This window comes from Puma concolor, chromosome A2, assembly GCF_028749965.1.
Source record: "Puma concolor isolate L17-30 chromosome A2, mPumCon1.1.hap2, whole genome shotgun sequence".
In the NCBI taxonomy this organism is placed as follows: domain Eukaryota; kingdom Metazoa; phylum Chordata; class Mammalia; order Carnivora; family Felidae; genus Puma; species Puma concolor.
The window spans coordinates 43,034,072-43,060,302 of record NC_141668.1 but is presented as its reverse complement, the minus strand read 5'-3'; the positions used below and the strand labels follow the sequence as shown (position 1 = coordinate 43,060,302).

The following is a 26,231-nucleotide window of genomic DNA, read 5'->3' as shown; positions in this document are numbered from 1 at the left end:
TGATTTTATCAATGATACACAATGTTTTATGTCATAATTGACATGTATATACCATTTTTGTGTAATATTTTAACATTACTCATGTGTGTGTGTGTGTGTGTGTGTGTGTGTATTTCCATGAATTGACAAAGCCCACTGGTTTTCATTTTTAATGCATATTCAGTAAATATAAAACTTTGGATTTGGGAATATTTTAAGCCCTAACTTCAATAAGCAACTTATATTTGGGTTTCTTAAAACCATATGAAGTGACAGAGAATAATGGCATCAACTAGAAGTTCATTTGGGTCTGCCAATCTTCCAATGATAAAGGGAATATTCTTGGAGCCTTTATTTCACTGTTTCCATTTGAGCCCTCTCTATCCGATAGTGCCATGGACAAATTGTACAGTGTATTCCCTTCTATAGTACTGTTAACTGGGTTAGATCTAAGTTGTTTATTTTCAAATAATACAAAGTCACTTGGAGGAATCTGTAGCTAACTTCTGTTGGAAAAAGATATGAAAAATATCATCAGTTAAATAAGTTTTTTTAAAATTTATTTATCAGGAACTAAACTCTCAAAGCAGACAGGTTTTGTTGTTTTACTCAAAGAGGAAAATAGCTCTTAGGTTGGTCTTTTGATAATGGAGCAAGAACCTCAAGGCCTAGGAATCAGAGATCGCTGTTTAGCTTTGGGACCACGAGCCTCCCACTCGGTCTGCCACTATTTCATCTATCCTGCAGGTGGCCTAGATGAGGCTGTCCTCCTGCTTTATGCCTTTTTCCCCCTCCTTTGAAAAAATTTTAAATTTACTTATTTAAATTCAAGTTAATTAACATACAGTGTCATCTTGGCTTCAGGAGTAGACCCCAGTAATGCATCTCTCACAGATGATAGCCAGTGCTCATTCAACAAGTGCCCTCCTAAATGCCCATCTCCCACTTAGCCCATCCTCCCCCCCACCTCCCCTCCAGCAACTCCCAGTTTGTTCTCTGTATTTAAGAGTCTCTTACAGTTTGCTTCCCTCTTGGTTTTTCTTATTTTTCCTTCTCTTCCCCTATGTTCATCTGTTGTATTTCTACACCTTTCAATCTCACAGGCCTGCTCTATGACCTGCCTTCTCAGGCCACTGCCTGGGACTCAGTCTCATCATCCACCCTCCCCCCCCCCCCATCTCCCGCCACTACCTTAGTGCATTTCCTTATAGAAATACCAAGTCATGAAACTTCAAGGGCCCTCCTTGTCCTTCGCACAAACTTTCTTGCTCTGGTCCCTTTCCTTTAGGCTTTGATATGTGAATAAATCCTACAAATGAATGTATATTCCTTCATGATGCTTGAATGTGCTACATTTCCCAGGTAACTGCGTTTTAGGCCAGAGGAGAGAAAGGACTAATAATGAATTCCCCCTACATGCCAGGCACTGAGACGGGAAACTTGTACACACTGTGTAACTTCATCAAACAACTCTGTGAGGCAGGGGCTAGTCTTCTTCTTCCTTCCTTCCTCGGTCCCTTCTGCAAACACTGTTTGAGCAACTACCATGTCTCAGATGCTGGATACTACCTTTTAGAAAAGGAACAAGCATCCAAGCCTCAGATAAACAGCAGTAAATTAAATGAGCACGCCTCAACCTACTTGGAGATACTAGAAAAAGCCCATTTTATGGTGGCACCTCTTGTCACTGGTCCCGGGCCACAGAAGACTCTGTATTTTCTGTGCAGAAACTGGGCCATGTGGGACTCAGGAAAACTGTGGCAAACAGAACTCAGGGAGTTTGGGTGACTTGCCAAGGTCACAGAGCTGGTACGTAGTGGGGCTCGGATTTGAACACAGGTTCTGGTGGGATTAGGAAGGGAGAGGCTTGGAGCAGGCCAGAAGAACCTCAGCTTTCAGTAACCCCTTGTATCTGGTCCTTGCTTTCCCCCTAAGCTGCCAAATCTCATGGAATCACAAACTTGGCTAAGCTGGATTGGCTAGTTGTTGAAAATGAGGCTTCCTGGGTGTCTACTGAGAGGATGGTCTCTCAGATACTACTTTGGGTAAAAGGTTCAGAAATCTACAGATAATCCAGGAGTGGCTGCCATCTTTTCCTCTCTGTTTCTCTTATGTGGAAGCCAAGCATACCTTATGAAGAGTACAGAATGAATATTTTTGGGATACATACTGAAATGATATGTGAGCCTACACAGACACATACATACACACCCCACTCACATATTCTCAGGGTCTGTTCTGTCCTCACATCTGCTGGGGAAAGGCAGACTCAGAGAACCACTACCAATCTGGAGGTTTATCTTCCAGTGCAGCTGGCAGATGAAGGTCTGGGAGAGCAGGGGAAGTATATTTCCTCTGGTTTCTGCCTCTCAATCTCAGACTTTACTCAGTCAGGCAGCATCATTCACATAAGCTAATACTTTGATATAGACAATTTCAAGAATGTAATTAAACTCTGAGCTTGATTCATAAACCTTAGAATCCTGTATGCAGTGAAACGAGTCTCCTATTGAGGTCCTGGTGGCCCTATAATTCATTAAACATACAGAGAGAGAGAGAGAGAGAGAGAGAGAGAGAGAGAGAGAAGAGAGGAGAGAGACAGGGAGAGAGAGAGAGAGAAACACATCAAATGCCATCCTGTGCTAGGCACTCTGTTTACCACTGCACCAAGCAGTAGTAAGTTCCTCCTTTGTGGAGCTCACAGTCTAGAAAATAAACATTTCCCAGCTGGGTACCTTGAAGACTTTCTTTAACTCTTCTGTATCTCAGTTTCTTTGTCTATATGATGGTCTAATAACAGCACCTATCTCATCGGGTGGTCTGAAAAGATAATCCATTTAGAATTATAAGTGTTCAATGAAAGTTAGCTCTTAGTGGTAGTGATAGGGAAGTCCAGAGTGATAGAAAGGACAACTGTCTCATATGTGGGGGTTTGAAAAGGAATCTTGTAAGAAATGTTATCCCATGTGAATCCTGTGAGGTTACTGAGAGGGAGCCAGACAAAAAGGGGCAGGGGAAAGAGTTTAAGCACTGGCAATAACATATACAAAATTCCACAGCTGAATCCATCCTATTACATACAAGGAAGACCAACAAACTCTGCCTGTAACAAACCCAAGGAGCATATATGCCAGTTCTCTATTGCTCTATCTATTGTTATGACCAGTAACAACTGCTCAGCTCCTGGGATGATACCTATTGAAGGCACATTTAAACTTTAGCAAGAGCTAAATAAGTAGTTTTCAGGTAAAAAACGTATAGCATTTCATCTTTGACCCTATGCCAGTCCAAAGCCTTATGGGGCAGTGAAGAAAGTCAAATAAAGATTTCTAGCAAAATGTGACCAGTAGATATAAAGAGGACAGAATGGCAGGCAACAATCTTTCATCATTTTGCCAGAATATAGCTCTTTTTATTTATCTATTTTTTCACCTTGTCAGCTCCTCTTAGTCTCTTTCATTCCCCTTTTCTTTTATTTATTATTTAAGGTCTAACCCCATCATTTATTTATTCGATGAATAAGTTGAGGGATGCATTTATCTAATCGCCCCACACCAAATGAAAATGCATTGTGCAGTTGGATTTCTTCCACAAAATTCAAGTCCTTCCATCATTATTTCTAGAGTGATTGAAGAACTGTATCCAAATTCATAAAGTGTCCTGCTGCTATGCAGAAAAAATCACAACCTTTTCTTTCATGGAGCCAGTGGAACACATTTTTTCACAAACAGAAAAAATAACTATTCTAAGGGCCAGGAACAGGCAACAAGGCACGCATATCATAAAATTTCACTCTTCAGATACCTTCATTTGTAAAGGTTTGGTCATTTTTTTTGAAGCATTTAAGCTGCTATTTGTCTGGGGTGGGGTAGTTTTCATTTTTTGAGAGGTAACATCAAACATTAGACTCTAGAAGCCCAAAGTCCACAGCCAAGCTACAGGGGAAGCCATCACGGGGGCACCTAATGACCAGGCCAGAACTGGGCTGTCACTCCCCACTATCTAGCGCATCAAAAATGATCTCATTTTCTTCCTCTCCCCTCTTCCACCTTATACCAGGAAGCTATCACAAAACCTCGCTGATTCTATCCTTCCAACTTGCACATGTGATGGTCCTGGATTACTGCCACAGCCTCTGGCCAGGGTCCCTGCCTTCTCACACTCCCCCCACCATCTTCAGCAGTCTATTCTAGAATCTTGTTGGGGAGCTTTGTTAAGATATGGATCCTGTTTGGGTAGATTTGTGGTGGGGTCTTAGAATTTATTTTTAATAAGTGCCCTAAATGGCTGTAGTGACTGGCCCAGTTTGGGAAACACTGCTCTTTGGGCTATAGTAGCTATTCAAAGTCATCCTCCACATGGCACCACCCACTGCCCCAACTTCTTCTCACATCCCACTCAACTACCTGTGGGCCACTCAGACCTTCAGGCCTGTCACAAGCTCTTCTTCCTACTCTGCGGTCTTTACTTATCAATTGCTACTCATTGGTCAAGCATTAGCTAAATCCTGACTTCTTTGGCCCTCCTTCCTTTGTGAGGTGCTCTTCTCACTCTCATCACACCCTGTGCATGCTTAGCTAATTACACCTAACATGCCAGCACTAGGGTGGAGTAGGCCAACTTTTTAGTATAAAGGGGCTTTGGTCTCTGTTGTGACTACTCAGTTCTGCCATTGTAGTGGAAAAGCAGCCACTGACAATATGTAAATGGACGTGCATGTTGTGTTTCATTGAAACTTTATTTACCAACAAAAGGGAGGGGCCACATTAGGTTCAAGGTTCATAGTTTGCTGACTTCTGCCCTAGGCTCCAATGTATTCAGTTTGTGTCTGGGCTCCATGTTTAACTGCATTATCTTGGGTGAGTTAGTTATCCTAAGTCTTCATTTCTTCATCTATAAAACACACATAATAATGGGGTCATTTCAGTGCTTTTTTTTTTTTTTTAGAGAGAGAGGAGAGACAGAGTGCCAGCATGGGAGTGGGGTGGTGGGGGGCAAGAGAGAGAGAGAGAGAGAGAGACAGAGAGAGAGAATCTTAAGCAGCCTCCATGCTGATGTAGGGCTTGATCCCACAACCCTGGAATCATAACCTGAGCTGAAATCAAAAGTCAGACACTTATCTGACTAAGCTGCCCAGGGGTCCCTCATTTCAGTATTAAATGAGATAATACTAAGTACAATGCCTGGCATTTGGTAAACATATGGTAATATTTGCTTAATGTAATTATTATAATTGTGAGTTTATCTATCTTTCCAACTAGACTTTAAGCTCCTTGAGGTTAGAGCCGGCTTTTCACGTCTATGGCCTGAGTTGTTCACCCTTATCTATTTTCTGTGCCTTTAATAATAGAACTCCCACAGTGTTAGCTGGGCACATGGCTGTACTTCCCAGCCTCGGTTACAGCCTAGTGTGAGCATGTGACTCTGGACAATGAGGTGTGTGAGAGAGTAACACGTGCCACCTCTGTGTCAAATACTTCCAGAGGATGTGTGTGTCCTCACTTGGTCCTTTTTCCTTCCTACAGGAGGGAGGTGAACAAAGCAGGAGCAGCCACCGTGAACCCAGAGGTGGAAGCTGCATGTTGAGGATGGCCGAACTATCCTGCCAGCCCTGGACTGCTTCCCTCTGGATTATTATATGAAAGGAGACCACATTTTCATCTTAAGTCACTTAATTTGGCGATTCTTTGTTACAGCAGCTGAACCTGTACCCTGCTTGATTAATTACTAGTCTTTTAAGAAGGGCTGACCCACCTGCTATTCTTTCTGGCTCTCAAATATGTTACCAACATGCAAACATGAACTTTTTGCTCCTTATTGATCTATTTTTGCTCGGGGTCTTTATCAATCAGTCTTTAAATTATTGGCTCAGTGTTGCTGTCCTCAATTTCTCTCCCTGGAATCTTTGGACCTTCTCTTTCAGAAGGCTCCCCTTGGTTTTCTTCTAGGAATTATGGCTTAGCCAATATGACCAATCTGTGAGCCATTGCCTTGAATAGAAAATCCCTAGGAAATCACTCAGAAGCCAGGCATTTGGCTAGGCTGGGTGATCTCCATTCTTTTTACCCCAAGGAATGGCATGGAGGGAATTAGCTGAATGAACTAATGAATGACTGGAGTGTAGCAATCAATTCCAGTCATCCAAAATTATTTCTAAATGCCAGGGTTTTCCTCTTTCCACATCCCAACTGATTCAAGACTCTAAATGTTTTTCCTATGATAAGTCAGTTTCATGAGACCCAGTTTATGGTTGAGGAACTTGAGGGAGAGCAAAGCAAAGTGGTAAATATAATTAACTAGGGGGCAAGAAATTACATCTAGTCTTCGTAGCACGCTGGATCACACAGGTGTTTACCGACTCATGCTGCCTCTCTCTGAGCAAATCTCCATCTAATGTGCCGGGAGAGCAGGCATATGGGCTGAGTAATTATAAATGCCTTTCAGAAGTACGGTGCTTAAAATAATTTCCTCTTATAGTTTTTCATAACACCGGGTGTTTGTCTTTTTAATTCTTGCAGAAGGCAGTGAGGGCTAAGATCACAAATGTTTTCAGAAGAATGAGCCTGCAACAGCATCCTACTTTGCTGGCAGGTAAGAGCCCCAATCGCTCACCTTGAGTGGGAAGAAAAGGGCATTACATTGATCTGGCCTCAAGGCAAGAGCCCGTCTGGCCTGTGCCCGTGGACAGAGAATGGGAATAGAACATTCTGTCTCTTGTGGCCTGATAGCTGCTGGAGAAAAGGATTCACCATGGTGAATACAACTCTCTTTTTCAGGCAGAATAAATGAAGTGTAACTAGAATTGAGGCTTCTCTTCTCACTGCTTAGCATCTTTAATCTACTAGCCAGCAAGATGTCTGAGGAGCAGAAAATATAATTTTGTCCAATTTTACTGAACTACAGTCTTTCCTCATCTTGAAAAAATAATAATAATAAAGTACTCCAATTCTTAAGTATTTCTGGAGTCGACATGAATCTAGCCGAGGTAGAATTTCCATATTTTATGTGCACCATGAAAATCAGCCTTTATGCTTAATGGAAGCTTTGGGCTCACTGTTAAATCCAGAGAGCAGGAAGCAGGGCAGGTTAGGGAGAGTCAGGGTGAGAGCTTTGATACTTGCCTGTGCGGTCTGTGGGCTAATAAAGGTCAACCAAACTTGATCTACACACTCATCTCAAAGAGTCCAATGAAGCACATGTGGGCTTGAAAGACTGGAGCCGCTTTGCTCTTGGGTGAATATGCATTTTCTGCAGCCAGATTAAGGATTCATTTTGTCCTTGACACAGCACGAAATTCAATCTGCGCCTACTTACCCTACAGACAACAGCCTGCCGGGGGTCGTGCTAAGATTTTATAATAGTACAGGCAACAGCCTTCGCTAGCAACATAAACATTTGGGAAATTGTATTTCAGAATCTCTTCTCCCTCCTCTTTCCCCCAGCCCCAACCCGTCATGCAATTCTGGTTCAGTGAAATGCAGCATTTAATATTTTGGAAATAATTTTCGAACAGATGGGGAAGAGGCAGGAGGGCAGCATCTAATGCTGGCCTTGATGATCTCTCTGCCTCCCTTCCGTTCTCAACAAAACATCTCAAGCAGTGAATGTTTTTCCTTTGAAGGAAAAAAAAAAGCACGAAAGTGTTTTCAAATCCACTCGTTTTTCTTTGCAATCTTTCTAAGTTGAGATCTTTCCCGTGGCACGGGAAGCTTATTCTGGATCTGACTACTAGGAGACCTCGGAGAGAAGCTAGGGTTGTTTAAGGAGGGAGGAGGGGAAAAACCAGCTTTCTGCCCTCAGCCGAATGAGGCTCAGAACCTTTGTTTCTGCGGAACCAGTAGGGTGATTCTTCACACTCTCTTTATTGAACTACAAATATCTTTCCAGATGAACACACTCCTAATCTAATTAGCTGTAAACAGGCCTCTCGGGTGCCACACTGCTTAACTAGAGGATGGCAAGAAGGGCGGAGAAGAAGAGGCTGTGGCAGGAAAGATACCCACCACTGTGGATTCCTTTCCATAGGCACAGTTGGGATGGGGTGATGTATTTGCAGCAGTGTTTTCTGCTTTTAGGGAAGCAAAGGCAAAGAAATGTTGAAGTCTCATAAAGGGCAGAATTATGAAACAATGAGTAATTGGGTTTCTACAGCACTTCCCTCTCTTTCCAGATGATATGATGTATTCCTTGGCACAGGAGAGAAAGCCAGGGCACCAAAAACGTGGGGTCCTGAAGGGTTTTGGTTGATGGTACCTATTCCCACTGTCGAACCCTGAGTGAGGACACACAGCTGGGTGTATGCCACAGTTCCTTACCCGAGGAAACTTGAGATTCAAGCATCAGTCACACGCCTTCCTCTAGCTTCTGGTAAAATCCCATCTTCCTTTTTGTTCCCTAGCCTTGGTGTCAGCAATGATTAATCTCTTCAGAAACTGCCTTTGAGTTCTAATACCTATGTAATCAGTTGTGTGTATGAAATGCAACTCCAGTGTAGCCAGTCTCCTGTATTAAATCCCTTCGGTTGGAATGCTTTTATTTTCCTGATTGGTCCCTGCTAAATGTTGACTCTGACCCTGACTAGAAACCCAAGGCTCCATCTGCTGAATTAGCCAAAAGTTTGGGGGCTCTCTTCCTTTGTGGTGACATTACTAAAAGACTGTCAAATAGTTAGACCCATGGGCAGAGGGTGCATTCTCAGTGGAAACTCTCATGGGGAATCTCACACATTCTAATATGCTCTGGAAATCTTGGGTTGAGAGGCTAGTCCACACTATGCTGAAGGATTCCCATTTTACCCTAAAACATTTTATCTTAGAGTACCTCTTTCCTGGCATTTATAGATGTAAAGAATTTGGAAAACCACTGCAGTACTCCACAACCACATCTTTCTTTTGTAAATCCTCAAAATTTGGACATTAGAAGCAGGAGGAAAACTGTGACAATGGTTCTCAAAATACGGTCTGGGGGGATCACTGGGGACCTTTGAGACCCTCACCAGGAGTTCATGAGCACACTATTTTCATCATAATACTGAGACTTGATTTGCCTTTTTCACTTTCACTTTTATTTCACTCATGAGGGTACAGGGTAGTTTTCAAGAGGCTACATCCATATATATTAAAACAGATTGAAGAGGGAAGCAGATATAGGGATCCAGCTGTCTATAGGCAGATATCAAAGAGATTCACAAAAATGGGAAAGAAAACTACTCTTCTAACTTATTTTGTTGTTTGTTTTGGAAAATATAGTTATGTCATAAAAATATGCCATTTATATTGATGTATTTCTTATTGTTATTGTCAAATGAATTAATGAATAATTCATGGCTGAGCCTTCTGACCGCAGAGGGTGGTGGGCAGAGGGAGAAGAGGTACAATCAGATATGATTCTTCTGGCTGGGCAGATGTCCAAAGCTGGCTCCCTATAACAAGGGCTCTGAGAGGCCTTGCTGGGAACATGGGACTAACCTCCCAGGCAGCTAGTGCATTCTCCTAACCCCATCTAGTCTTTTAGGTTTCATGCTCCAGGCCCTGATCATCTGGAGGTTACCCTCCACAGTGAAGTCATCCGCAGGCGATCTTCTCCAGGATTTTTAATGATCCAGGCTGGCTCTCCCTTCCTGGGGTCCACATCCTTGCCCCAGGACACATACTCTTTCTATCCTGTTGCCTCAGTCACCATGCTTACATTATTCACGAGAGTGTCAGACACCAGCCCCTGTGACCCCAGTCTCTGGAGACAGCTATCTGAGTCTGCTAGTGGTCACCTACACTGAGGGGAAAACATGTTCACCCTTCTCCCAAGGGGAGAGCTGAGCTCCACTGCCATGTTGATGCCAGCCATTCCCTGCCTCAACTCATAGACCTCCGAGGTTGGGCCTTAAGCTACAGGTTGCAGAAATGATTTTCACTCCCTTCTTTTGTATGTCCTGTGGAAAGTGGGAATAGTTGGGGCCTCAGTTGAAACTTAGGTAGAAATAAATAGCCCAGTTTTTAATATCCTATTATAAAACTATCCCAAATTTCTGATGAGATAGTCATCATTATTTATATTTTTTAGATGAGGAAATTAATTTCAGAAAGGATAAGTGGCTAAGCTAGGACTCGAACTCAGATCTGATTCAAGGTCCAAAATTACTTTAAATAGAGATAACTTAGGGGCTGGAAATGCCCCTCTGGGCACTTGCTCTTGACTCAAGGTGTCAGTTCATACATGGCTCTCATGCTATCAGTTGGGTGGCCATACATCCCAATTTGTCTGGACCAATCTAGGTCAATGCCCATTGTCCTCATATAATTATCAGTCATGATCCCTCTTCTCTCAGGTTTGGACAACAAATTACAAGTTCACCATAACCATTAGGGGTTGGGGGTATGGTGCAGAAGAACCAGAGGCACCAGAAATTTCTTAGGGGGACAGACTCTTCCAGAAGAGTCTTCAAAAGCTGGCTTTGACCCTCTAGGGAAGATCTGCATTAGAGGGGTGAAGTCAGTGAGGCAGTCTTTCCAGATGCAGGGATGCCTGAACAGCCCTGAGTAAAGCCCAGCCAGGTGGGACACTGGCTCTGCAGGGTGGTCTCTTCAGGAGCTGGCTGTAAAGTCCACAGGGTGGGAAGGGTATGAGAAAAATACATGTCCACTGTTAATTCCAGATAACTTCTGCATTTGTCCTTTTCTTTTCTTCCCCATTGTACTCTTGTAGCTTAGGACACTTTCACTAGAAGATAAACAACTAGCTGGTCTCCTTTCCTGTTTTCCTCCCAATCCAATCCATCCTGCTATTGAAATCAGAGTGATTTTTCTAAAATTCAAATAAGACTGCTACTATTTCTCAGTTAAAAACCCTTTGGTGGCTTCCTATTGCCTTCAGGATAAACTCTGAATTCCTTAATGTGGCTTCAAGGGCCTTTGAGATCTGGCTCTTATGCACCTTCCTAGACTCTTCTCGTACCTTCTCCACCTTGCTCCCACTTACCATCTAGTTCAGCCACACTAAACTTCCCAGAATGCTGAACCCTCTTACTTGTGAGCCTTTGCGTGTGCTCTTTCTGCTGCTAGCACACTCCTCACTGCTAGGACCAAACTGCCTGAATTCCTTCTTTCCTTGGGTGTGGGGAGTGTGTATGCATCACAGCAGCTCTGGAATTTGCTGGTCTGCATTTCCCCCTAAGGCCTGAAGCCCTCTGAAGACCTGGTTCTTTCCATCTTCTTCACCTCTGTGTCATTAGCCCCTATCACACGGCTTGGCATACAGCAGGTCCCAGGTTAGTATTTGGTGACATTTTGTTTACTTGCCACAAGCATTAAAAGTCAAATAATCAGGGTGCCTGGGTGGCTCAGTCGGTTAAGTGTCCGACTCTTGATTTTGACTCAGGTCCTGGTCTCATAGTTCGTGAAATCAAGGCCAGCGTCACTATCAGTGCAGAGGGTGCTTGGAGTTCTCTCTCTCTCCCTGTCTTTCTCTGCCCCCCTCACCTCAAAATAAATAAATAAATTTAAAAAAATTCAAAAGCCAAACAATCAAATCACAAGACATCAGAACTCAACATACCTCATGGATGTCTGCTAGGCACAGTACTCATGCATACTCTGACTCCCTGTGCAAATGAGGAGGTTGTATAGATAATAGGTTTTAAAAATGAGAAGTTTTTTGGAGGGTGCCTGAGTGGCTCAGTTGGTTGAACATCTGACTTTAGCTCAGGTCATGATCTTGCAGTTTGTGGGTTTGAGCCCCGTGTCGGGCTCTGTGCTGACAGCTCAGAGCCTGGAGCCTGCTTCTAATTCTGTGTCTCCCTCCCTCTCTGCCCCTCCCCCCACTCACACTCTGTCTCTCCTTCTCTCTCTCTCTCAAAAATGAATAAATGTTAAAAAAAATTTTTTTTAAAAATAAATAAAAATGAGAAGCTTTTTTTTTCTTTAAAAAGAAGTGTGATCCATAGTAGCCCAGAAATGAATCAACTCAATATCCAGTCATGAACAGATGGTTCAGTAGATTATGGCTTGTATACTGAAAAGGATACTATAGAACCCTGACAAATATAATGAATGTAAAGACTAAGTAGCAATGTAGGAAAATGATTATAATTAGTGCTAATTGAAAGAAATAACAATGGCCAATTGCATACTTGCTACTCTTGTGACTACATAATGTGTGTGTGTGTGTGTGTGTGTGTGTGTGTGTGTGTGTGTAGTGAGGGTGGAGTTCTGGGAAGGAGCGGAAAAATACTTCTAAATTTAAGATGGTGGGGATGTTTTTTTTTTTAACCTCTCAAAATTGGTTCTAATATTGACTTTAAATCTTCTTTTTTTACCCCAATAAGAATAATATTAAAAGAATACTTTTAAAAATCAATCTGATACTCCAAAGTGTTAAAATGGTTCTCTCTGGGTGGTAGAATTAAGGAGAATTTTAATGATTTCTTAATAATTTCTATATTTGCTTATTTTTCTCCATTGAATATTTAACATTTATAATTAGACAAAATCAATACTACAAATATTTACTTTCTTTTGTCTCTCTCTTTGGGAAGATATACCTCTTTCCCCATTATCTTGGGCATGGCCATGTGACTTGCTTTGACCAATACATTGATGGTGGACATGATGCAGCAAATGTATTTGCGTAGGGGGCCTTGCCCTCTTGCATTTCTGCCACTACCATGAAAAGAATATGTTCTGGATAGATTCTAGGAAAAACCAGGAAAAATGAGAGACACGTGGAACAGACCTAGACCCAATCTTTAGCTTGGATCCAAGACCAACAGAGTCTAAGTTAGGACAGCTGACTCTAGACAACCCACAGATGTGCGAGTGAGAAGAAATGTGGATTGTTGGAAGACATTGAGACTTGGAGTGGTTTGTACAGTATTATTTTGAGAAATAATATTTTGATAAATCTTCATTTTTAATGCTAACTTTCTAAGCAAAATCTCTTTTATTCTTGTCACATCTTCCGTCATATAAAAGGCATTCCACAGAAGTGGCCCAGGCTTGGAATGACTGTGCTAAATTTTAGCTTGAAGAAGAATGTTAACCTAGGGAGAACTTCTAAGAACACTAGAACATCAGAGGCTTGATGACAAGGTGACAAAATGACACTAGAACTGTAGTGTTGTCCCTAGCTTCAACGCATTATCAACATATTGGTGAGATTCATGAATCCCAATACTATTATGCCCGATCTGTGTTCCACATCAGCTCTATGTTACTGTCATTCTCATGGTCGTTTCTCAACACTAATTTATTGCCAAAACGTGACAGGGGATGGGGTGGGAACTACAGGTTTCCCTGGCTATCCAAAAGCGGAGTGTTCCGAAAGCTCAAGTTAGGCCACATTGCTTTTCTCAAAGACCTACGTTAGTATGGTAACAGCTTTTTTCGTGAAAGTGAAAATTTTCTTTAGATTTCTTTTGCTTGGCAAGAAAAGGGGACTAATATAGGTCTTCTATAAAGGCAAAAAGGCATAAAAGAAACTTTCAGAAAGCATGGCATACCTATAACCTGAACCCCAACCAACAAATGCCGAGTTGCAGGATTTCAAATCAGTTTGTTGTCGCAAATCCCAGATTAAAAAATGTTACAATTCAAATCCCAATTGTCAGAACTCCAGGATGGGGCCAGCTGCTGGGCTTTTGAGAGTGATTTCTTTTAAAGTGGCTTCTCAGCGGGTCTTTCTCTTCCCCAGAAATTTAGCACACTGCAGAACGAGCTGCCAGTTCTGGTGAGAGTTTGTGAGAGGCCGTTCTTTCCAGGAGAAACCCAAGGTGAGAGGCACTGTTCACCTCAGCCCCCAGAGGCCTGGGTGTGGGGTAAGGAGGACAAGCACCAAAACATGGACCAGTTTGCTTAGCTGCCACCACTGCCCTGCATGAGTGCATGTCAATCTCCTTTTCATTTGGGTTGAATCTAACACAGAGCTCCAAAGCGTTTGCACAGCCCTCAGATCACTGAAGCCGCGTGGCCTTGCCTGAGATTGTTCCTACCATCATTTATAGAGTTTCTGATTATGTGGCTTGTTCAAGATGACAATGACAGGAAGTGATTCTTCCACCTGTTGGCTGTGTGGCCTTAGGCAGTCTACTCAACCTCTCTGAGTATCTGTCTGTACAGTGAAGTTATGTTCTAACAATACCTACCTCAGAGGGCTTTTACAAGTATTAATAAAGCAGTACTTTGGTGTTCTTTAGCTATTTGCTCAAAACAAAACACAACAATCCCCCAAATCTTGGATTACAATATTTGGTACATACAAAGTACAAATCCACTGAAGAAAAATAAGAAAAAAAGTTACCCAGTGTTCTACGATCCAAAGATACCAGTGTTAACATACCAATCTACAACCTTCTAATTATTTTCTGTTTTTTTATTTTTTATTTCTAAAAATTTTTTTCTCATGTTTGCTCTTAAAAGTAATTCTTTGATGAATACATGTATATAGATTCTTTGGCGAATGATCATTTTTAGAGGTAAATTTCCAAATATAGAATTAATGGTCCAAATCACAAATGTTTTAATATCACTTTCTATGTATTATCAAATTGCCTTTCAGAGAAGTTCTAGCAACATAAACACTGTTGGTGAATGAACATCTCCATTTCACTATATTTTTGGTGAAACTAGTCCTTTATCATTTTTTAATCTTTATCTGTTTAACAGATGATAAATGATATTCCATTGCTGTTTTAATTTGTCTTTCTTTTGTTATTTTTAAAGATGAAACTATTTTTCTTTTTTTTTTTTTTGCATGGATGTTTGTTTATTTATTTATTTATTTACATCCAAGTTAGTTAGCATATAGTGCAAAAATGATTTCAGTAGATTTCTTAATGCCCCTTACCCATTTAGCCCATCCCTCTTCCCATAAGCCCTCCAGCAACCCTCTGTTTGTTCTCCACATTTAAGAGTCTCTTATATTTCGTCCCCCTCCCTGTTTTTATATTATTTTTGCTTCCCTTCCCTTATGTTCATCTGTTCTGTATCTTAAATTCCTCATATGAGTGAAGTCAAATGATATTTGTCTTTCTCTGACTAATTTCACTTAGCATAATACCTTCTAGTTCCATCCACATACTTGTAAATGGCAAGATTTCATTCTTTTTGATTGCCGAGTAATACTCCATTGAAATTATTTTTCTATTTAGTGGTTATATTCTTGATTATTAAAAAACAAAATTTATTATTTCCATGCAGGAACTGTTTGTTATTAGGGGATTTAAATGTTGCCTTATATTTTATAAATTTGTCCTAGTTTTTCATTCGTCTTTTAATTTTATGGATTTTTTGACATTGCATACATTTGAAAATGTTATATAATGAAATCTAGTAATATCTGGAATGGTAATCTGGAATACTTCTTAAAATAATTTGTTTTTTCAGAAGGGCATATGTCTGTTGTTTTCTGAATCTTTGAAAAGCTGAGAATAAATTTCTGTGGCCCTCATGTAAGAACAAACAATATCTTGGCAGTTAGGGCCTTTTTCACACACAATCCTCAAAACATCATAGAAACCACTCCACTATTTTCTGAAGCTTAGAATTGAGAGGTAAGTCTGATGCCAAAAGGATTTTTCCTCCTACTGTGTACCCTGTTTGTTGTTGTTGTTTTGGGGCAGAATGATCACAAGATGTTTATATTTGGAATTAAAAAAGAAAAAACAAGACATGGTAAAGAGATGGTCTATTTGGTACTTTGGCCTGGTGCTCAGTGCAGGTTTGGGATTGAAGACAAGGATTCTCTCAACTCAGGAAAGTTATCTTTTATTATTTATTTTGTCACCACTTCCTCTCTGGCTGATGTGTTCTCTTTTTTGGGGTTCCTATTCGATCTCCAGAACCCATCCTGCATGCCTCTTTTCTGAGTTCCAGAATTTGCCCAGCCGGTGGACTGGTTTGCCTATCTTACTTTTTGCATTGTCCAACTTGCTAGTCAGTGTTACCACTGGATTCTCACATCAGGTAATTACTGTTCTTTCTCCCAAAAGTAGTCTTTCCTGATCTCAAATTGCTCCTTTTTCATGTGTACAATCTTCTCTTGACTATTGTTGAGAATCTGAATTTAATATTTTACAAAATGTCACTCTCTCTCCTATAGCAAGCTTTTTTTTTTTCAAAAGAGCACTCTTATTTTGAGATCAGGAGCATTTTTTTTATATGTCCAGATGTTTCCCTGTCTGCTCATCTTTACAAAGGGAGGGCTTCTTCTGAGAAGAAGAGGTCAAGAAAGAATTTATAATTCCTGTAATTTAATTTCTCTGAATCAGAGTTTCGGGGTTCCAGGAGAGGAAAAAGGGAACCATGCCCAGAGATGGCCATATGACAAGGGCTTCCCCATTGTGCCGAAGTTTCCTTTCCACCTGGCGGGGCATCATCCCCCTTCTCTAATGGACAGGATAGTTCTTGTTATGAACCTGTGGTGACAATGCCCTCACATTTCTTATCACATTGTTTGAAATGAACTGAGCTGAAATGGCTGTGGATGTGCCTTTTATAGCAGATTTTGCTGAGGAGGGAAATTTGCACCTGTTTGGAGTTGGCATCCCATTTACAGAAAGCAGGGGGGAGCAAACACAAAGGCCAGCACATCCGGGATGATTACTGCCAAAATTACTTACCAAAGACATCTGTGAAGCTGTGATCCATTCGGGAGAGATGTGGAAATGAGCCCCTGCTGAGTCTCCTAGCAAAATGATTCCCCTGGGCTGTGAACCTGGGTGGGACAATTTATTTGCATTATTTATGCACTCGAGTAGTTTGAGCCTCCAGATTGGGTGGTTAGGAGACTAGATACCCTGGTGTGTATTTCATGCACAGAGCATCATAACAGTGATGCATTGCCGCTTTTCAAGTGTTAGGGAGTGAGGGAGATCGCATTTCGGAGCTGAATGAGATTTCTAGGCCATCAGAACTGCTAGCTAAGCTGTACAGATGCAGGTGTGTTTCCTAGCTCAGCATAAAACAAACTGCCGTGCAACATCACGAGTGAAGGATGGATGAATAAATAAATCAAAACTTTATCTGAACTCAGAAATACACCCTAAATTTTAGTTTTGGAAATTGCTCTCTTGAATTCTGTTATAATTCATTTGAAGAATTCCTCTTATCATGGAGCAATTTTGATTCTTCAAAAATGTTATGGTCTTTTAAAGCCCTTAATCCATGTACACAACAGCACTGGATGGACAATCCTGGCTGATTCATGGGAGATGAACATAAAAAGGTACCTGCGCAGGCCTATTTGGAGGTTAGGAATCACTGAATCTGCTTCTGAGGCCCATCTACACAATCAATTTACCCGTGGGTGATGCATGTACTCTTTTAAATCCCTTAAGATGCTGAAAGAATCAACTGATGCCTCCCAGAGTCAGGGACGCCTCTCTCCCCTAGCTCCAAATCCCCCAAATCATGCTGGAGGACTGTCTAGCCTCATTTCAGTGGCTCCTTACCTTGGGCATCGGTGACAATTAGTTCTCGGACTGAATGCTGAGTGACTGAGCACCTGGACTGAGAAGGTCCAGGACATTCAGGAGGGCTTGGGATGTGGGGTGTCCAAGAGGCTTCCCACAGTGATCCCAGAGCCTCACATGAAGATCGTTCACTTAGATCTGAGTTTGTTTATTTATTTATTAGTCATTTGTTCATTCATTGTTTATTCATCCAATAAACATTTCTAAACTGCAAACTATGCACTGAATCTTTACATTTTCTATTCCCTTTCTACCCCTCTGAGATTTTAAAGACAATTAGACTAAGTTGATTGAGGGCAAGGACTGTATCACATTTGCCCAGGAAAACTCAGAGCCAAGTATAGTACAGCCTTGGTGCAGAATAGGAATAGGTATTCAGGAAATATATGTTGGATGAATGAATGAATGAATGAGTGAATGAGTGAGTGAGTGAGTGAATGAACAAATGATTGAAATGCTTTTAAGTTTTATGGAAAAGCATTGCATAAACATAAAAAGTGGTGCTACCAGAGGGTATTGTTTGAGATACTTTAGGTATCACCAGGAGCATATTTTCAGTAGTGTGTCGGTGATTATAGGTTTCTCCTAACAGTACTGGTAGCTCAGATGTCTGGGGAATTTGGGCTTTAGAATGCAGAGCTTTTGCTCAGCTATCTTTGGGAACTCTCAATGGCTGTAACTTGGAGGTCTCCCTCAAGTCACCCAGATACGAATCTTTAGCCCAGTTGACACAGGGACTCAGTCAGTATAAGCCTGGATGTCTGACCTTGTAGTCTACTGAGAAGGACATGAAGAATATGAGAAATGATCACCTCTATTTGTTTTCTTATTTGGAGAAGTGCTAGATTTCAGTTACCTTGTACTCTATCCTACAGCCCTTTCTGGCCTGATCGTTATGGTTTCCAATCCCCACATAAAGGAGTCAGTTAAACAAATTCAGTTTTGCTTTTTCTAGATCCATTTTCTCCTGTCTCCATTTTCTGCAATCTTGTTCATGTCTTTTTCTGATTTTTTCATGAAAATAAAGGTCAAATGGTCAACTTTAAATTGTAGCATCAGGCATTTCCTCACTTTGGGTGGTCTGCTCCCTTCAATCTGACTCAGTCTAGAAAAGTGTCCTGTTGTAATAATCACACGAATTTACAGTTCATACCTTCACAGAACTTCTTCTCATATGGAATTCCATCTTTTGGATCAACACCCTTTAAAAGAGAAATGATGAGATTAGCTCTTTGTTTTAAGATTTATGAGACGCATACACTGAGGCCTTCCCTAATGGCTTTAAAAAGTACAAAGGCAAATCGGTGGATAAAACCCATTAATGTCTTTTGAGCCCTTAATTCAACGTAGCAACACTGTGTAAATGAGGTGGGCTTTAAGGAGCTGGGGCAGGAATGAGGAGGGATCCAGAAGCGGGACTAGCAGATTCAGGGCAGCATCTGGAGTGCTGCAGTGTGACCGCGAGGGGGCGCTGTGGACCCACCGGGTGATGGGGCCACAGGTCAGTGTGTATTCTGCAGTCTCTGAGCTGGACCTCTAAGTGTCCTGACATCTCCACTTCCTAAGGACTGATGCTTCCAGAGCAGCGATTCTCGCCAGGGCTGGATCCCTCCCCACTCCCACCCCCCATGGACATTTGGCAATGTCTAGAGACATGTCACAACAGGGGGAGGGGGAGTGACTGGCATCTAGTGGGTAGAGGCCAGGGATGCTGCTGCACATCCTACCATTTCCAAGGGACCTGAATTTCCAAGACTCCAGTACTTGGTTGGGATTTCTTCTATTGTTCTAATTAATTATGTATTTTCATACTTGATTTTGTATTTTGGTATTCTTTTCCTTCATGAGGACTCTCAAATCCTATATTAGCTCAAGACCTCACAAAACGTGGGGCTGCTGCCATTGTTGTTTTCAGGTAAGTGCTTGGCCTTCCTCCTTTCTTCCCTCTTTCTGCCTGAAAGCTGAAAATCTGATATTCATAGAGAATTGGGGCACCAGCATTAGATGCCTCAAGAGGTGGGTAGTGGGGTAACTACTGGGGAGTTTCCACCCTGCCTGGCTAGGTTCATGAGACAGAAAAGAAATGGCTGGATGGCGTGGTGGCAGCAAGAGGTTTGCTCCAATAGCTGGGTCGCCATTTGGTAACAGCGTTCTTTATTTAATGTCCTATGACTGAACACAGAATAAAGGGGTTAGCGGTGGGTGATCTTAGACAAGCTTAACGGGGCTTTGACTGAGAGACCCTCAACTCTCATCCCATCACTGACATCATGTGCGATTGGAGTCTATCCTCCTCTTTCAAGTTGCAGAAAAAGATTTGCTTTTGTCTGTCACCTCCTTCTTTAGGTCTGACTAAAGCCAATAGGTTTTTAAGGAGGGCAGAAAGCAAGAGAACAGGGTTAAATTTGAATTTAGTTGCTTACCCAAATGCCATTACAGTTTGAATCCTCATGTACATCCCAGTTATCTGGTCTAAGAGGAAAACATCAAAATTGGTTTTCAGCATATACTTGTTGCTCTGCGAATGTTAGCTGAATGAATGAATGAATGAATGAATGAGTGAATGAGTGCTCAATGAAGTGTCACCGATAGACAACAGGTTCTTCAAAGAGGAGTGACACACATTATTGTCAGTGGCACACAGAAGCCTCCACTTGGCCTTGTTGCCATGATCTTGATTTTGGATATTTTCTGGGCACCCTGGACCAAATCCAGCCTTTTAACAACGGCCTATATTCATGGACCGTGTTGTTGTGGAACAGTGCTGATGGGCAGAGTGAATGAATCTGCCGTCCGCCTTATTTACATAGGCGAAGCCATTACAGTGATGCCTCTAAAATCCCACACATCTGGTAAATTGAATGCTTTGGCTCTGTAATCACAGCTAAAATGAAGATTGGCATATCCCCGCCCCCCCCCCCTTTTTTTGGCATATCCAGTTTTTGAACATCAACCTGGGACTAAAATGTGACATGTGCGCCATTCACAGGACCTCTGTCCTCACTCCTAGGGGGAGAGGCTGCTGTTTCTGGGCTCAGTCCTGCATGCAGAAGTTGTGCAGAAGGCCAGACACATGTCCACCATAGCCTGCTGCCTTGCTTCTCTCTCCCACTAGACGGTAAGCTCCGTGAGAGGAGGCCCTTCTGCCATTTTGTTTACTGCCCAACATGAGGCAGAGTGTTGACAATTAGCAGGTGCCCGATGAGCATTTCCTGGACAGATGATGAACGAATGCTGTTCTTTCCTCACCGAGCTTTACTTCAGTAGGGACAGGGAGGTCCCTTGTCTCTGTAAATACAAATCCCCTAGGCTGGGGATGGGATTATGCCTCAGGCCTCCTTTATAGAAGGTAATTTTCCAAATCAGTGACCAGTGGAGACGTACCTCCTGCCCGGGTATGCCATCTTGTTGCTGTCATTGCAATCCCTCCCTCGCCAGTGATAGCCCCTCAGCGTCTGAAATTGAAGAGCACACACAGGAAGGGTCATTTCCACTGTTATTATCCATGAGGAAGGACAGTCAGAGCTGTCTGAGGGGTACTGACATGTGCAATTTTTAATTTGCATGCAGTCTAGGAACACTAGAGATTACTAAGAAAATGAAGATTAATATGCTAAGACATGCTGTGTGAGGTGACCAGGGCTAATACCAGGTAGTGTGTGTGTGAGTTGGTGTGGATGTGCTGTTGGGTGTGTGCCATACATGAGTGCATGGGAGTGTAAGTGTGTGAATGTGTATGTATGTGGGCATGTGTGTACTCACAGGTGCGGTTATGTGGATGCATGCTGCACACACATGTGTATATATGAACATGCATGTGTTCGTGTGTGTGTGTCCACTTCCACAAACAGCAGGAACGTCCAACTCTCTGAACTTTATTAATCACCAGTCTTCTTAGCCTCCAAAGCAATTTTTTTTTTATTTGGTCAAATGATGAATTGTTTTACTGGACAATTTCAAAATCTCTAGCAAAACTGGCTAATTGTGTGGATTTATTATGTGATTGACCTGCCTTGATCCTTGATTTGAAAGAATCAAGAGTCATGATAATGTCAAACAATGTTTTTGTTTCCCCCATTCCCAGGTAGCATATCTGAGAATCCCACCAACTTTGGGGAGTTACATCTGTTACTTGCTTGTTTGCTTTCACAGCGAACATCCTGATATCCAATGTGCTCGAAGTCAAACATGTACACACTCATAAACACACACACGCATGCTCTAAAAGTAGGCTTAAGAATTTCCCAAATAATTCTCAATACCTTTCAAAATAACTGAAACACCCAGCTGGGGATGGCTTCAGGAGACAAAAAACAGTCTCAGCCTAAGACCTACTCTGATGGTTCATGTATTATTAAGATGACAAAAAAATCCATAACAATCATAAAATAGTGCATTATCAAATAATTAATACATTCAAATTGAATTCAGTCTTGTCTTATTAAAGGAAATATATTTGTAGAAAGCAGTACAATATTTAATGAACATCTGGTTACTCTTAACAATACTTACTGGAAAAACACTGTATTTGTCTGAATCTACATCTTTGAATGGCACAGAATTTTTTATAGCTCTAGAAAAAAGAAAACAAAACAGCTGGTGAGCTAAGAAAAAAAAGAAACCGTGTTTGTGAAAACAAACAGAGACATTTCAGATATGGCTGTGTTGAGTATGTGTGATAGAAGTCCATTCTAAAAATAAAATTAAGTGCCTCCATGATATGGAAGAGTGCCCGCCAAAGTTTGCCAATCTCTGTTCTCCACCTAATTAGAACTATTTTCTCTCTGATATTAATTTGGCCCATATGGGGAAATGAAACAATTGAATCAACATTTTGGAGAACACGGGATATTGAGGTTGAGATGCCCAGAAAAGAAGGAGACTGCATTTTTGGTCCAATGAGCTCAGCGCTACAGATTGAATTTGTGCCATTTTACACATTCTGTGATGGAAGTCTTTTCTTAAAATTCTACTCTTTTAAACCACTAACTCTAAGAATCTTGAGGCGCTTTAGCTGGCAACGTTCACTCCCATTCATGAGCCCGGAAAACCAAAGACTCTGATGTGATTGATGACCAAGCAAATTCATGCTAAAGCCACAGACGCCCCCCCCCCCCAAGTGAGGGTCTCCCCCTGCGTCTTCCCTACCAAACTTGTCCCAGCTTCTGCAGGGCAAACACCGCTTTCCCTCTCTTATGGGGTAGCAGGGTAGTGCCATCATATGGCAGGCTGAGGCTATTTTTAGAGCCTAGAATGTAGAGAGCAACATGATGCTTTACAGGATTTGTTAAATGGTCTTTTGAATCAGCAGTTGTGAGAGCCTCAAGGCAAATGGATTCAGCAAGAGCCAGCACGGAGACTAATTGGTATCACAGAGCCTGTCTTATTAACTCTGGGATGGTGGTCCCACCAGAAGTCTAGGTGGTAGGCCTCTGTAGGTACTTTTTCCCCATGTACATATTTCCCCCATGTACCTCTTGGACAGCTATCGTAGTCTTTAGTTGAGAAAAGAAGGAAACACACACACACACACACAGGGTATAGACCCAAACAGTCATATTTTCAGTCTGGGAAAGGTGTTGGGTGAAAGGTCACAGTCAGTCTGCCTCCCTTGCCATCCTGAGGATGAGAGTTTGAAGAAACAACGAGTTGCCTCTAGAATTAGAAAGTGAATTCATTAAATTAAACTTCATCTGCTTATTTTAAAGGCTCAAAGTGGGGCGCCTGGGTGGCGCAGTCGGTTAAGCGTCCGACTTAAGCCAGGTCACGATCTCGCGGTCCGTGAGCTCGAGCCCCGTGTCAGGCCCTGGGCTGATGGCTCAGAGCCTGGAGCCTGTTTCCGATTCTGTGTCTCCCTCTCTCTCTGCCCCTCCCCCATTCATGCTCTGTCTCTCTCTGTCCCAAAAATAAATAAACGTTGAAAAAAAAAATTTAAAAAAAAAAAATAAATAAAGGCTCAAAGTAACTAACCAAAACCATACTTTCTAATTGTTTTTGATGTTTTTATTTTATTTTTGAGAGAAAGAGACAGAGTCCGAGTAGGGGAGGGGCAGAGAGAGAGGGAGACACAGAATCCGAAGCAGGCTCCAGGCTCTGATCTGTCAGCACAGAGCCCGACACGGGGCTTGAACTCAGGGACCATGTGACTTGAGCTGAAGTCAGACGTTTAACTGACTGAGTCACCCAGGTGCCCCTCAAAACTATACATTCTAGACACAAGGGGGTTGATTGGTCATTCAAAGTAGCATAAACTGCAATTTATATAAACTCCACAATCTCTTATTCATAGTCTCCAATCCAAACAGCTATGAAAACAGTTTTTTTTTAACTTTGCAGAAAATTCATTGGTGGAAAACTTGATCTGAACTGATAGAAGGCAATTCATAGGCTTTACCCTACTTAGTGTGAATATTTATACATTTCACTGCTGAAATACAAATGTGTTTTCTCAGAAGGTACTGAGAGTGTTAGGTGACGTAAGGTATATGCACCATATGTCACTTTTCTTAAAATCCGGAAAATTCTGAATTTCCGATCACATCCGGCTCCAAGGTTTTAGATAAGACATTGTTTGACGCTCACTAACATTACCTGTGCAAAACTGTATCTAAATTTGATACTTCATATATCCTTACAGGTGTCTAGTTGTATGCTGGAACATTCATTCATTCATTCATTCATTCATCCCACAGGCATTTTTGGAATCTCTGCTGTGCACCAGACATGATACTAGATATTAGGGGAGAATATATTTCCAGAAGAGCTTAATGATGGGTAGCAGTAAACAATGCATCAATAGATAACTACAGTATGATGGAGAAAATGCTATAAAGTGTTGTGCACCAAAAGGGAAAACACTTCTAATACTATACAAGGGAGGGAGTGATCTTAAGTTGAGATTTAAAGGATGAGAAAGCATTTTCAAAGCATGTAATTGGGTAAAGAATGTTCTAGCAGAGACGTAGTACAACATAGAGTTCTAGAAGAAAAGTCAGAGGAAGCCTCTTAACATAGTTCTGGGTTCTGAAATTAGACTCTCTGGGTTTGAATCCCAGGTCTGCTCTCTACTTGCTATATAACCTTAGACAGATCATTTCATCTTTTGTACCTGTGTTTTCTCATTTGTAAAATGGGGCCAGTATCCGTGTCTGCTTCCTAGAGCTGTGGTAAAGACCAAGTGAGTGGTCCATGTGAAGCGTGAAGATCCATGCCTAGGATGTGGTAAACACTCACAAAACATGAGCTCTTTTTGTTATTTTGTGCAGTGGTAACAGTTATTCCGAGGATAGTTTCTAGGGCTGGGCAAATAGGAGTCAGGCATCTGCTCTTATGACATTTTAGTTTCTGGAGCCATCTCAAATCCAATCCATGGACCCTCTTCAGGTTTTCAGATTTCCAGGGACACAATATTCTACCCAATGGTCTTGTTGGCTGGAGCAGCTAATCACCCACTCGGGGACGAATGTAAAACATATTTCCAATAGAGCCATTGCTCATTACTGCCAGTTGTTGAGCTAGCAGGCTTGATCCAGTGAGCAACTGTAATTGCAGGTGAATATTATTCATTACATAATAGAGTAGCTATTCAAGTTCAAACTCCCTAAAAGCATTTCATGAAATTGGGGCATTACAACAAAAGCAAACTAGGGAGAAAAAAAGTTTCCACATGTAGCTGCCTCACAACTGAGTCCCAGGCGGCACTCCAGGGCTGGGAATGGGTCTGTTTCATATGCATGTGGCTGCATTACACGCATCCCTGCAAGATGAAATGAGAGCAGAGAAAACCAGGAAAGAATACACCATGGCTCACCTTGGTCGTGGGGATGGGGACTGACATGGTTGGAAGGAGTAGGTCGTGGGGAAGAAGGAACAACTAAAAACGGCAAGGAAAATAATGATGAACTACAGGGAATTAACATAGGATAGGATAGTCTGTCCATGTTTACGTGCAATGATCCATAGGCGGGTTAATGCATATGGAAATTAAATACAAAGAAGAGATTATTAAGAGGGGACTCTCTTGACTTGCCATTGTCACGATAAAAAATAGTATGTAGGCACTGTCAATGCTGACCAGAACAAAACAAAACAAAAACAACAAAAAACTTGATTGTCCCCATAGTAGGTAGTAGTCTGGTATCTTACACAATAAAATAGTGTCTTTTCTTGACTTATGCCCTACTAATTGCAAAGCACTGTGGTAAGTTCAAGGATAAAAGTTTTGCTGAGAATGGTGTCCCTGATCTCCAGGAGCTGTGGGTATGTGGGAACCTGATGGGAAGCTGCAGTACCAGAGCTTGATGCAGGAGCAGGCACCGGTGAGCTCAGGGTACTAAGGGCGAGCCCAACGTCTAGTAGCAGAGCTGGAGAACTTCCCACGGTGGAGATACCTCACTGCATTTGGCAGGCATTAGACCAAACGGGATGCGGGCGGGAGAGGCACAGAACAGGAAGGCATTCCTGCAGGAAGGGATTCTATCAAAGGATTATCTAGTAGAAGACACGTAGGTCTTGTCTCTACCACCTGCTCACTGTGCTTAGTGGCTCAGACACTCAGTGTGCTAGAACCTACTTGCTCATCTAAAAGTAGGGCTAAGAGTCGAGGGACAGACAATTGGGTGGCTCTGAGAATGGCCTTTGCAATCAGGCTGCCGATTCAAATGTCAGATTTATTTATTACTAGTTCCATGACCTTGGGAAAAAGACTTTACCTCTTTAGATAGGGGACAATAATGCCATCTGCCTTGTAAAGTTGCATTGACAAGAGTTCCTGGTGCACAGACCTTACTGT

The 26,231-nt window shown here is 41.9% G+C and overlaps 1 protein-coding gene and 1 long non-coding RNA gene across 4 annotated transcripts in view; both read right to left on the bottom strand.

Annotated features, from left to right (window-relative positions):
• The window catches only part of AOAH (acyloxyacyl hydrolase), a 168,282-nt gene that overhangs the window by 75,205 nt on the left and 66,846 nt on the right, over nucleotides 1–26,231 (bottom strand). For all 3 annotated transcript variants that reach the window (XM_086692545.1, XM_025929252.2, XM_086692554.1), the window contains exons 8-12: nucleotides 21,953–22,013; nucleotides 20,825–20,895; nucleotides 19,864–19,912; nucleotides 18,594–18,642; nucleotides 16,589–16,683 (exon numbers count right to left, since the gene is read on the bottom strand). In XM_086692545.1, coding sequence (XP_086548671.1) covers nucleotides 16,589–16,683; nucleotides 18,594–18,642; nucleotides 19,864–19,912; nucleotides 20,825–20,895; nucleotides 21,953–22,013 — 325 coding nt within the window. The remainder of the gene's footprint in view (nucleotides 1–16,588; nucleotides 16,684–18,593; nucleotides 18,643–19,863; nucleotides 19,913–20,824; nucleotides 20,896–21,952; nucleotides 22,014–26,231) is intronic.
• Nucleotides 4,699–11,773, bottom strand: LOC147583125 (uncharacterized). Its single transcript, XR_015245588.1, has 2 exons — nucleotides 11,530–11,773; nucleotides 4,699–4,872 (listed from the first exon to the last, which is right to left on the bottom strand). It is a non-coding gene; the product is annotated as an uncharacterized LOC147583125 (long non-coding RNA).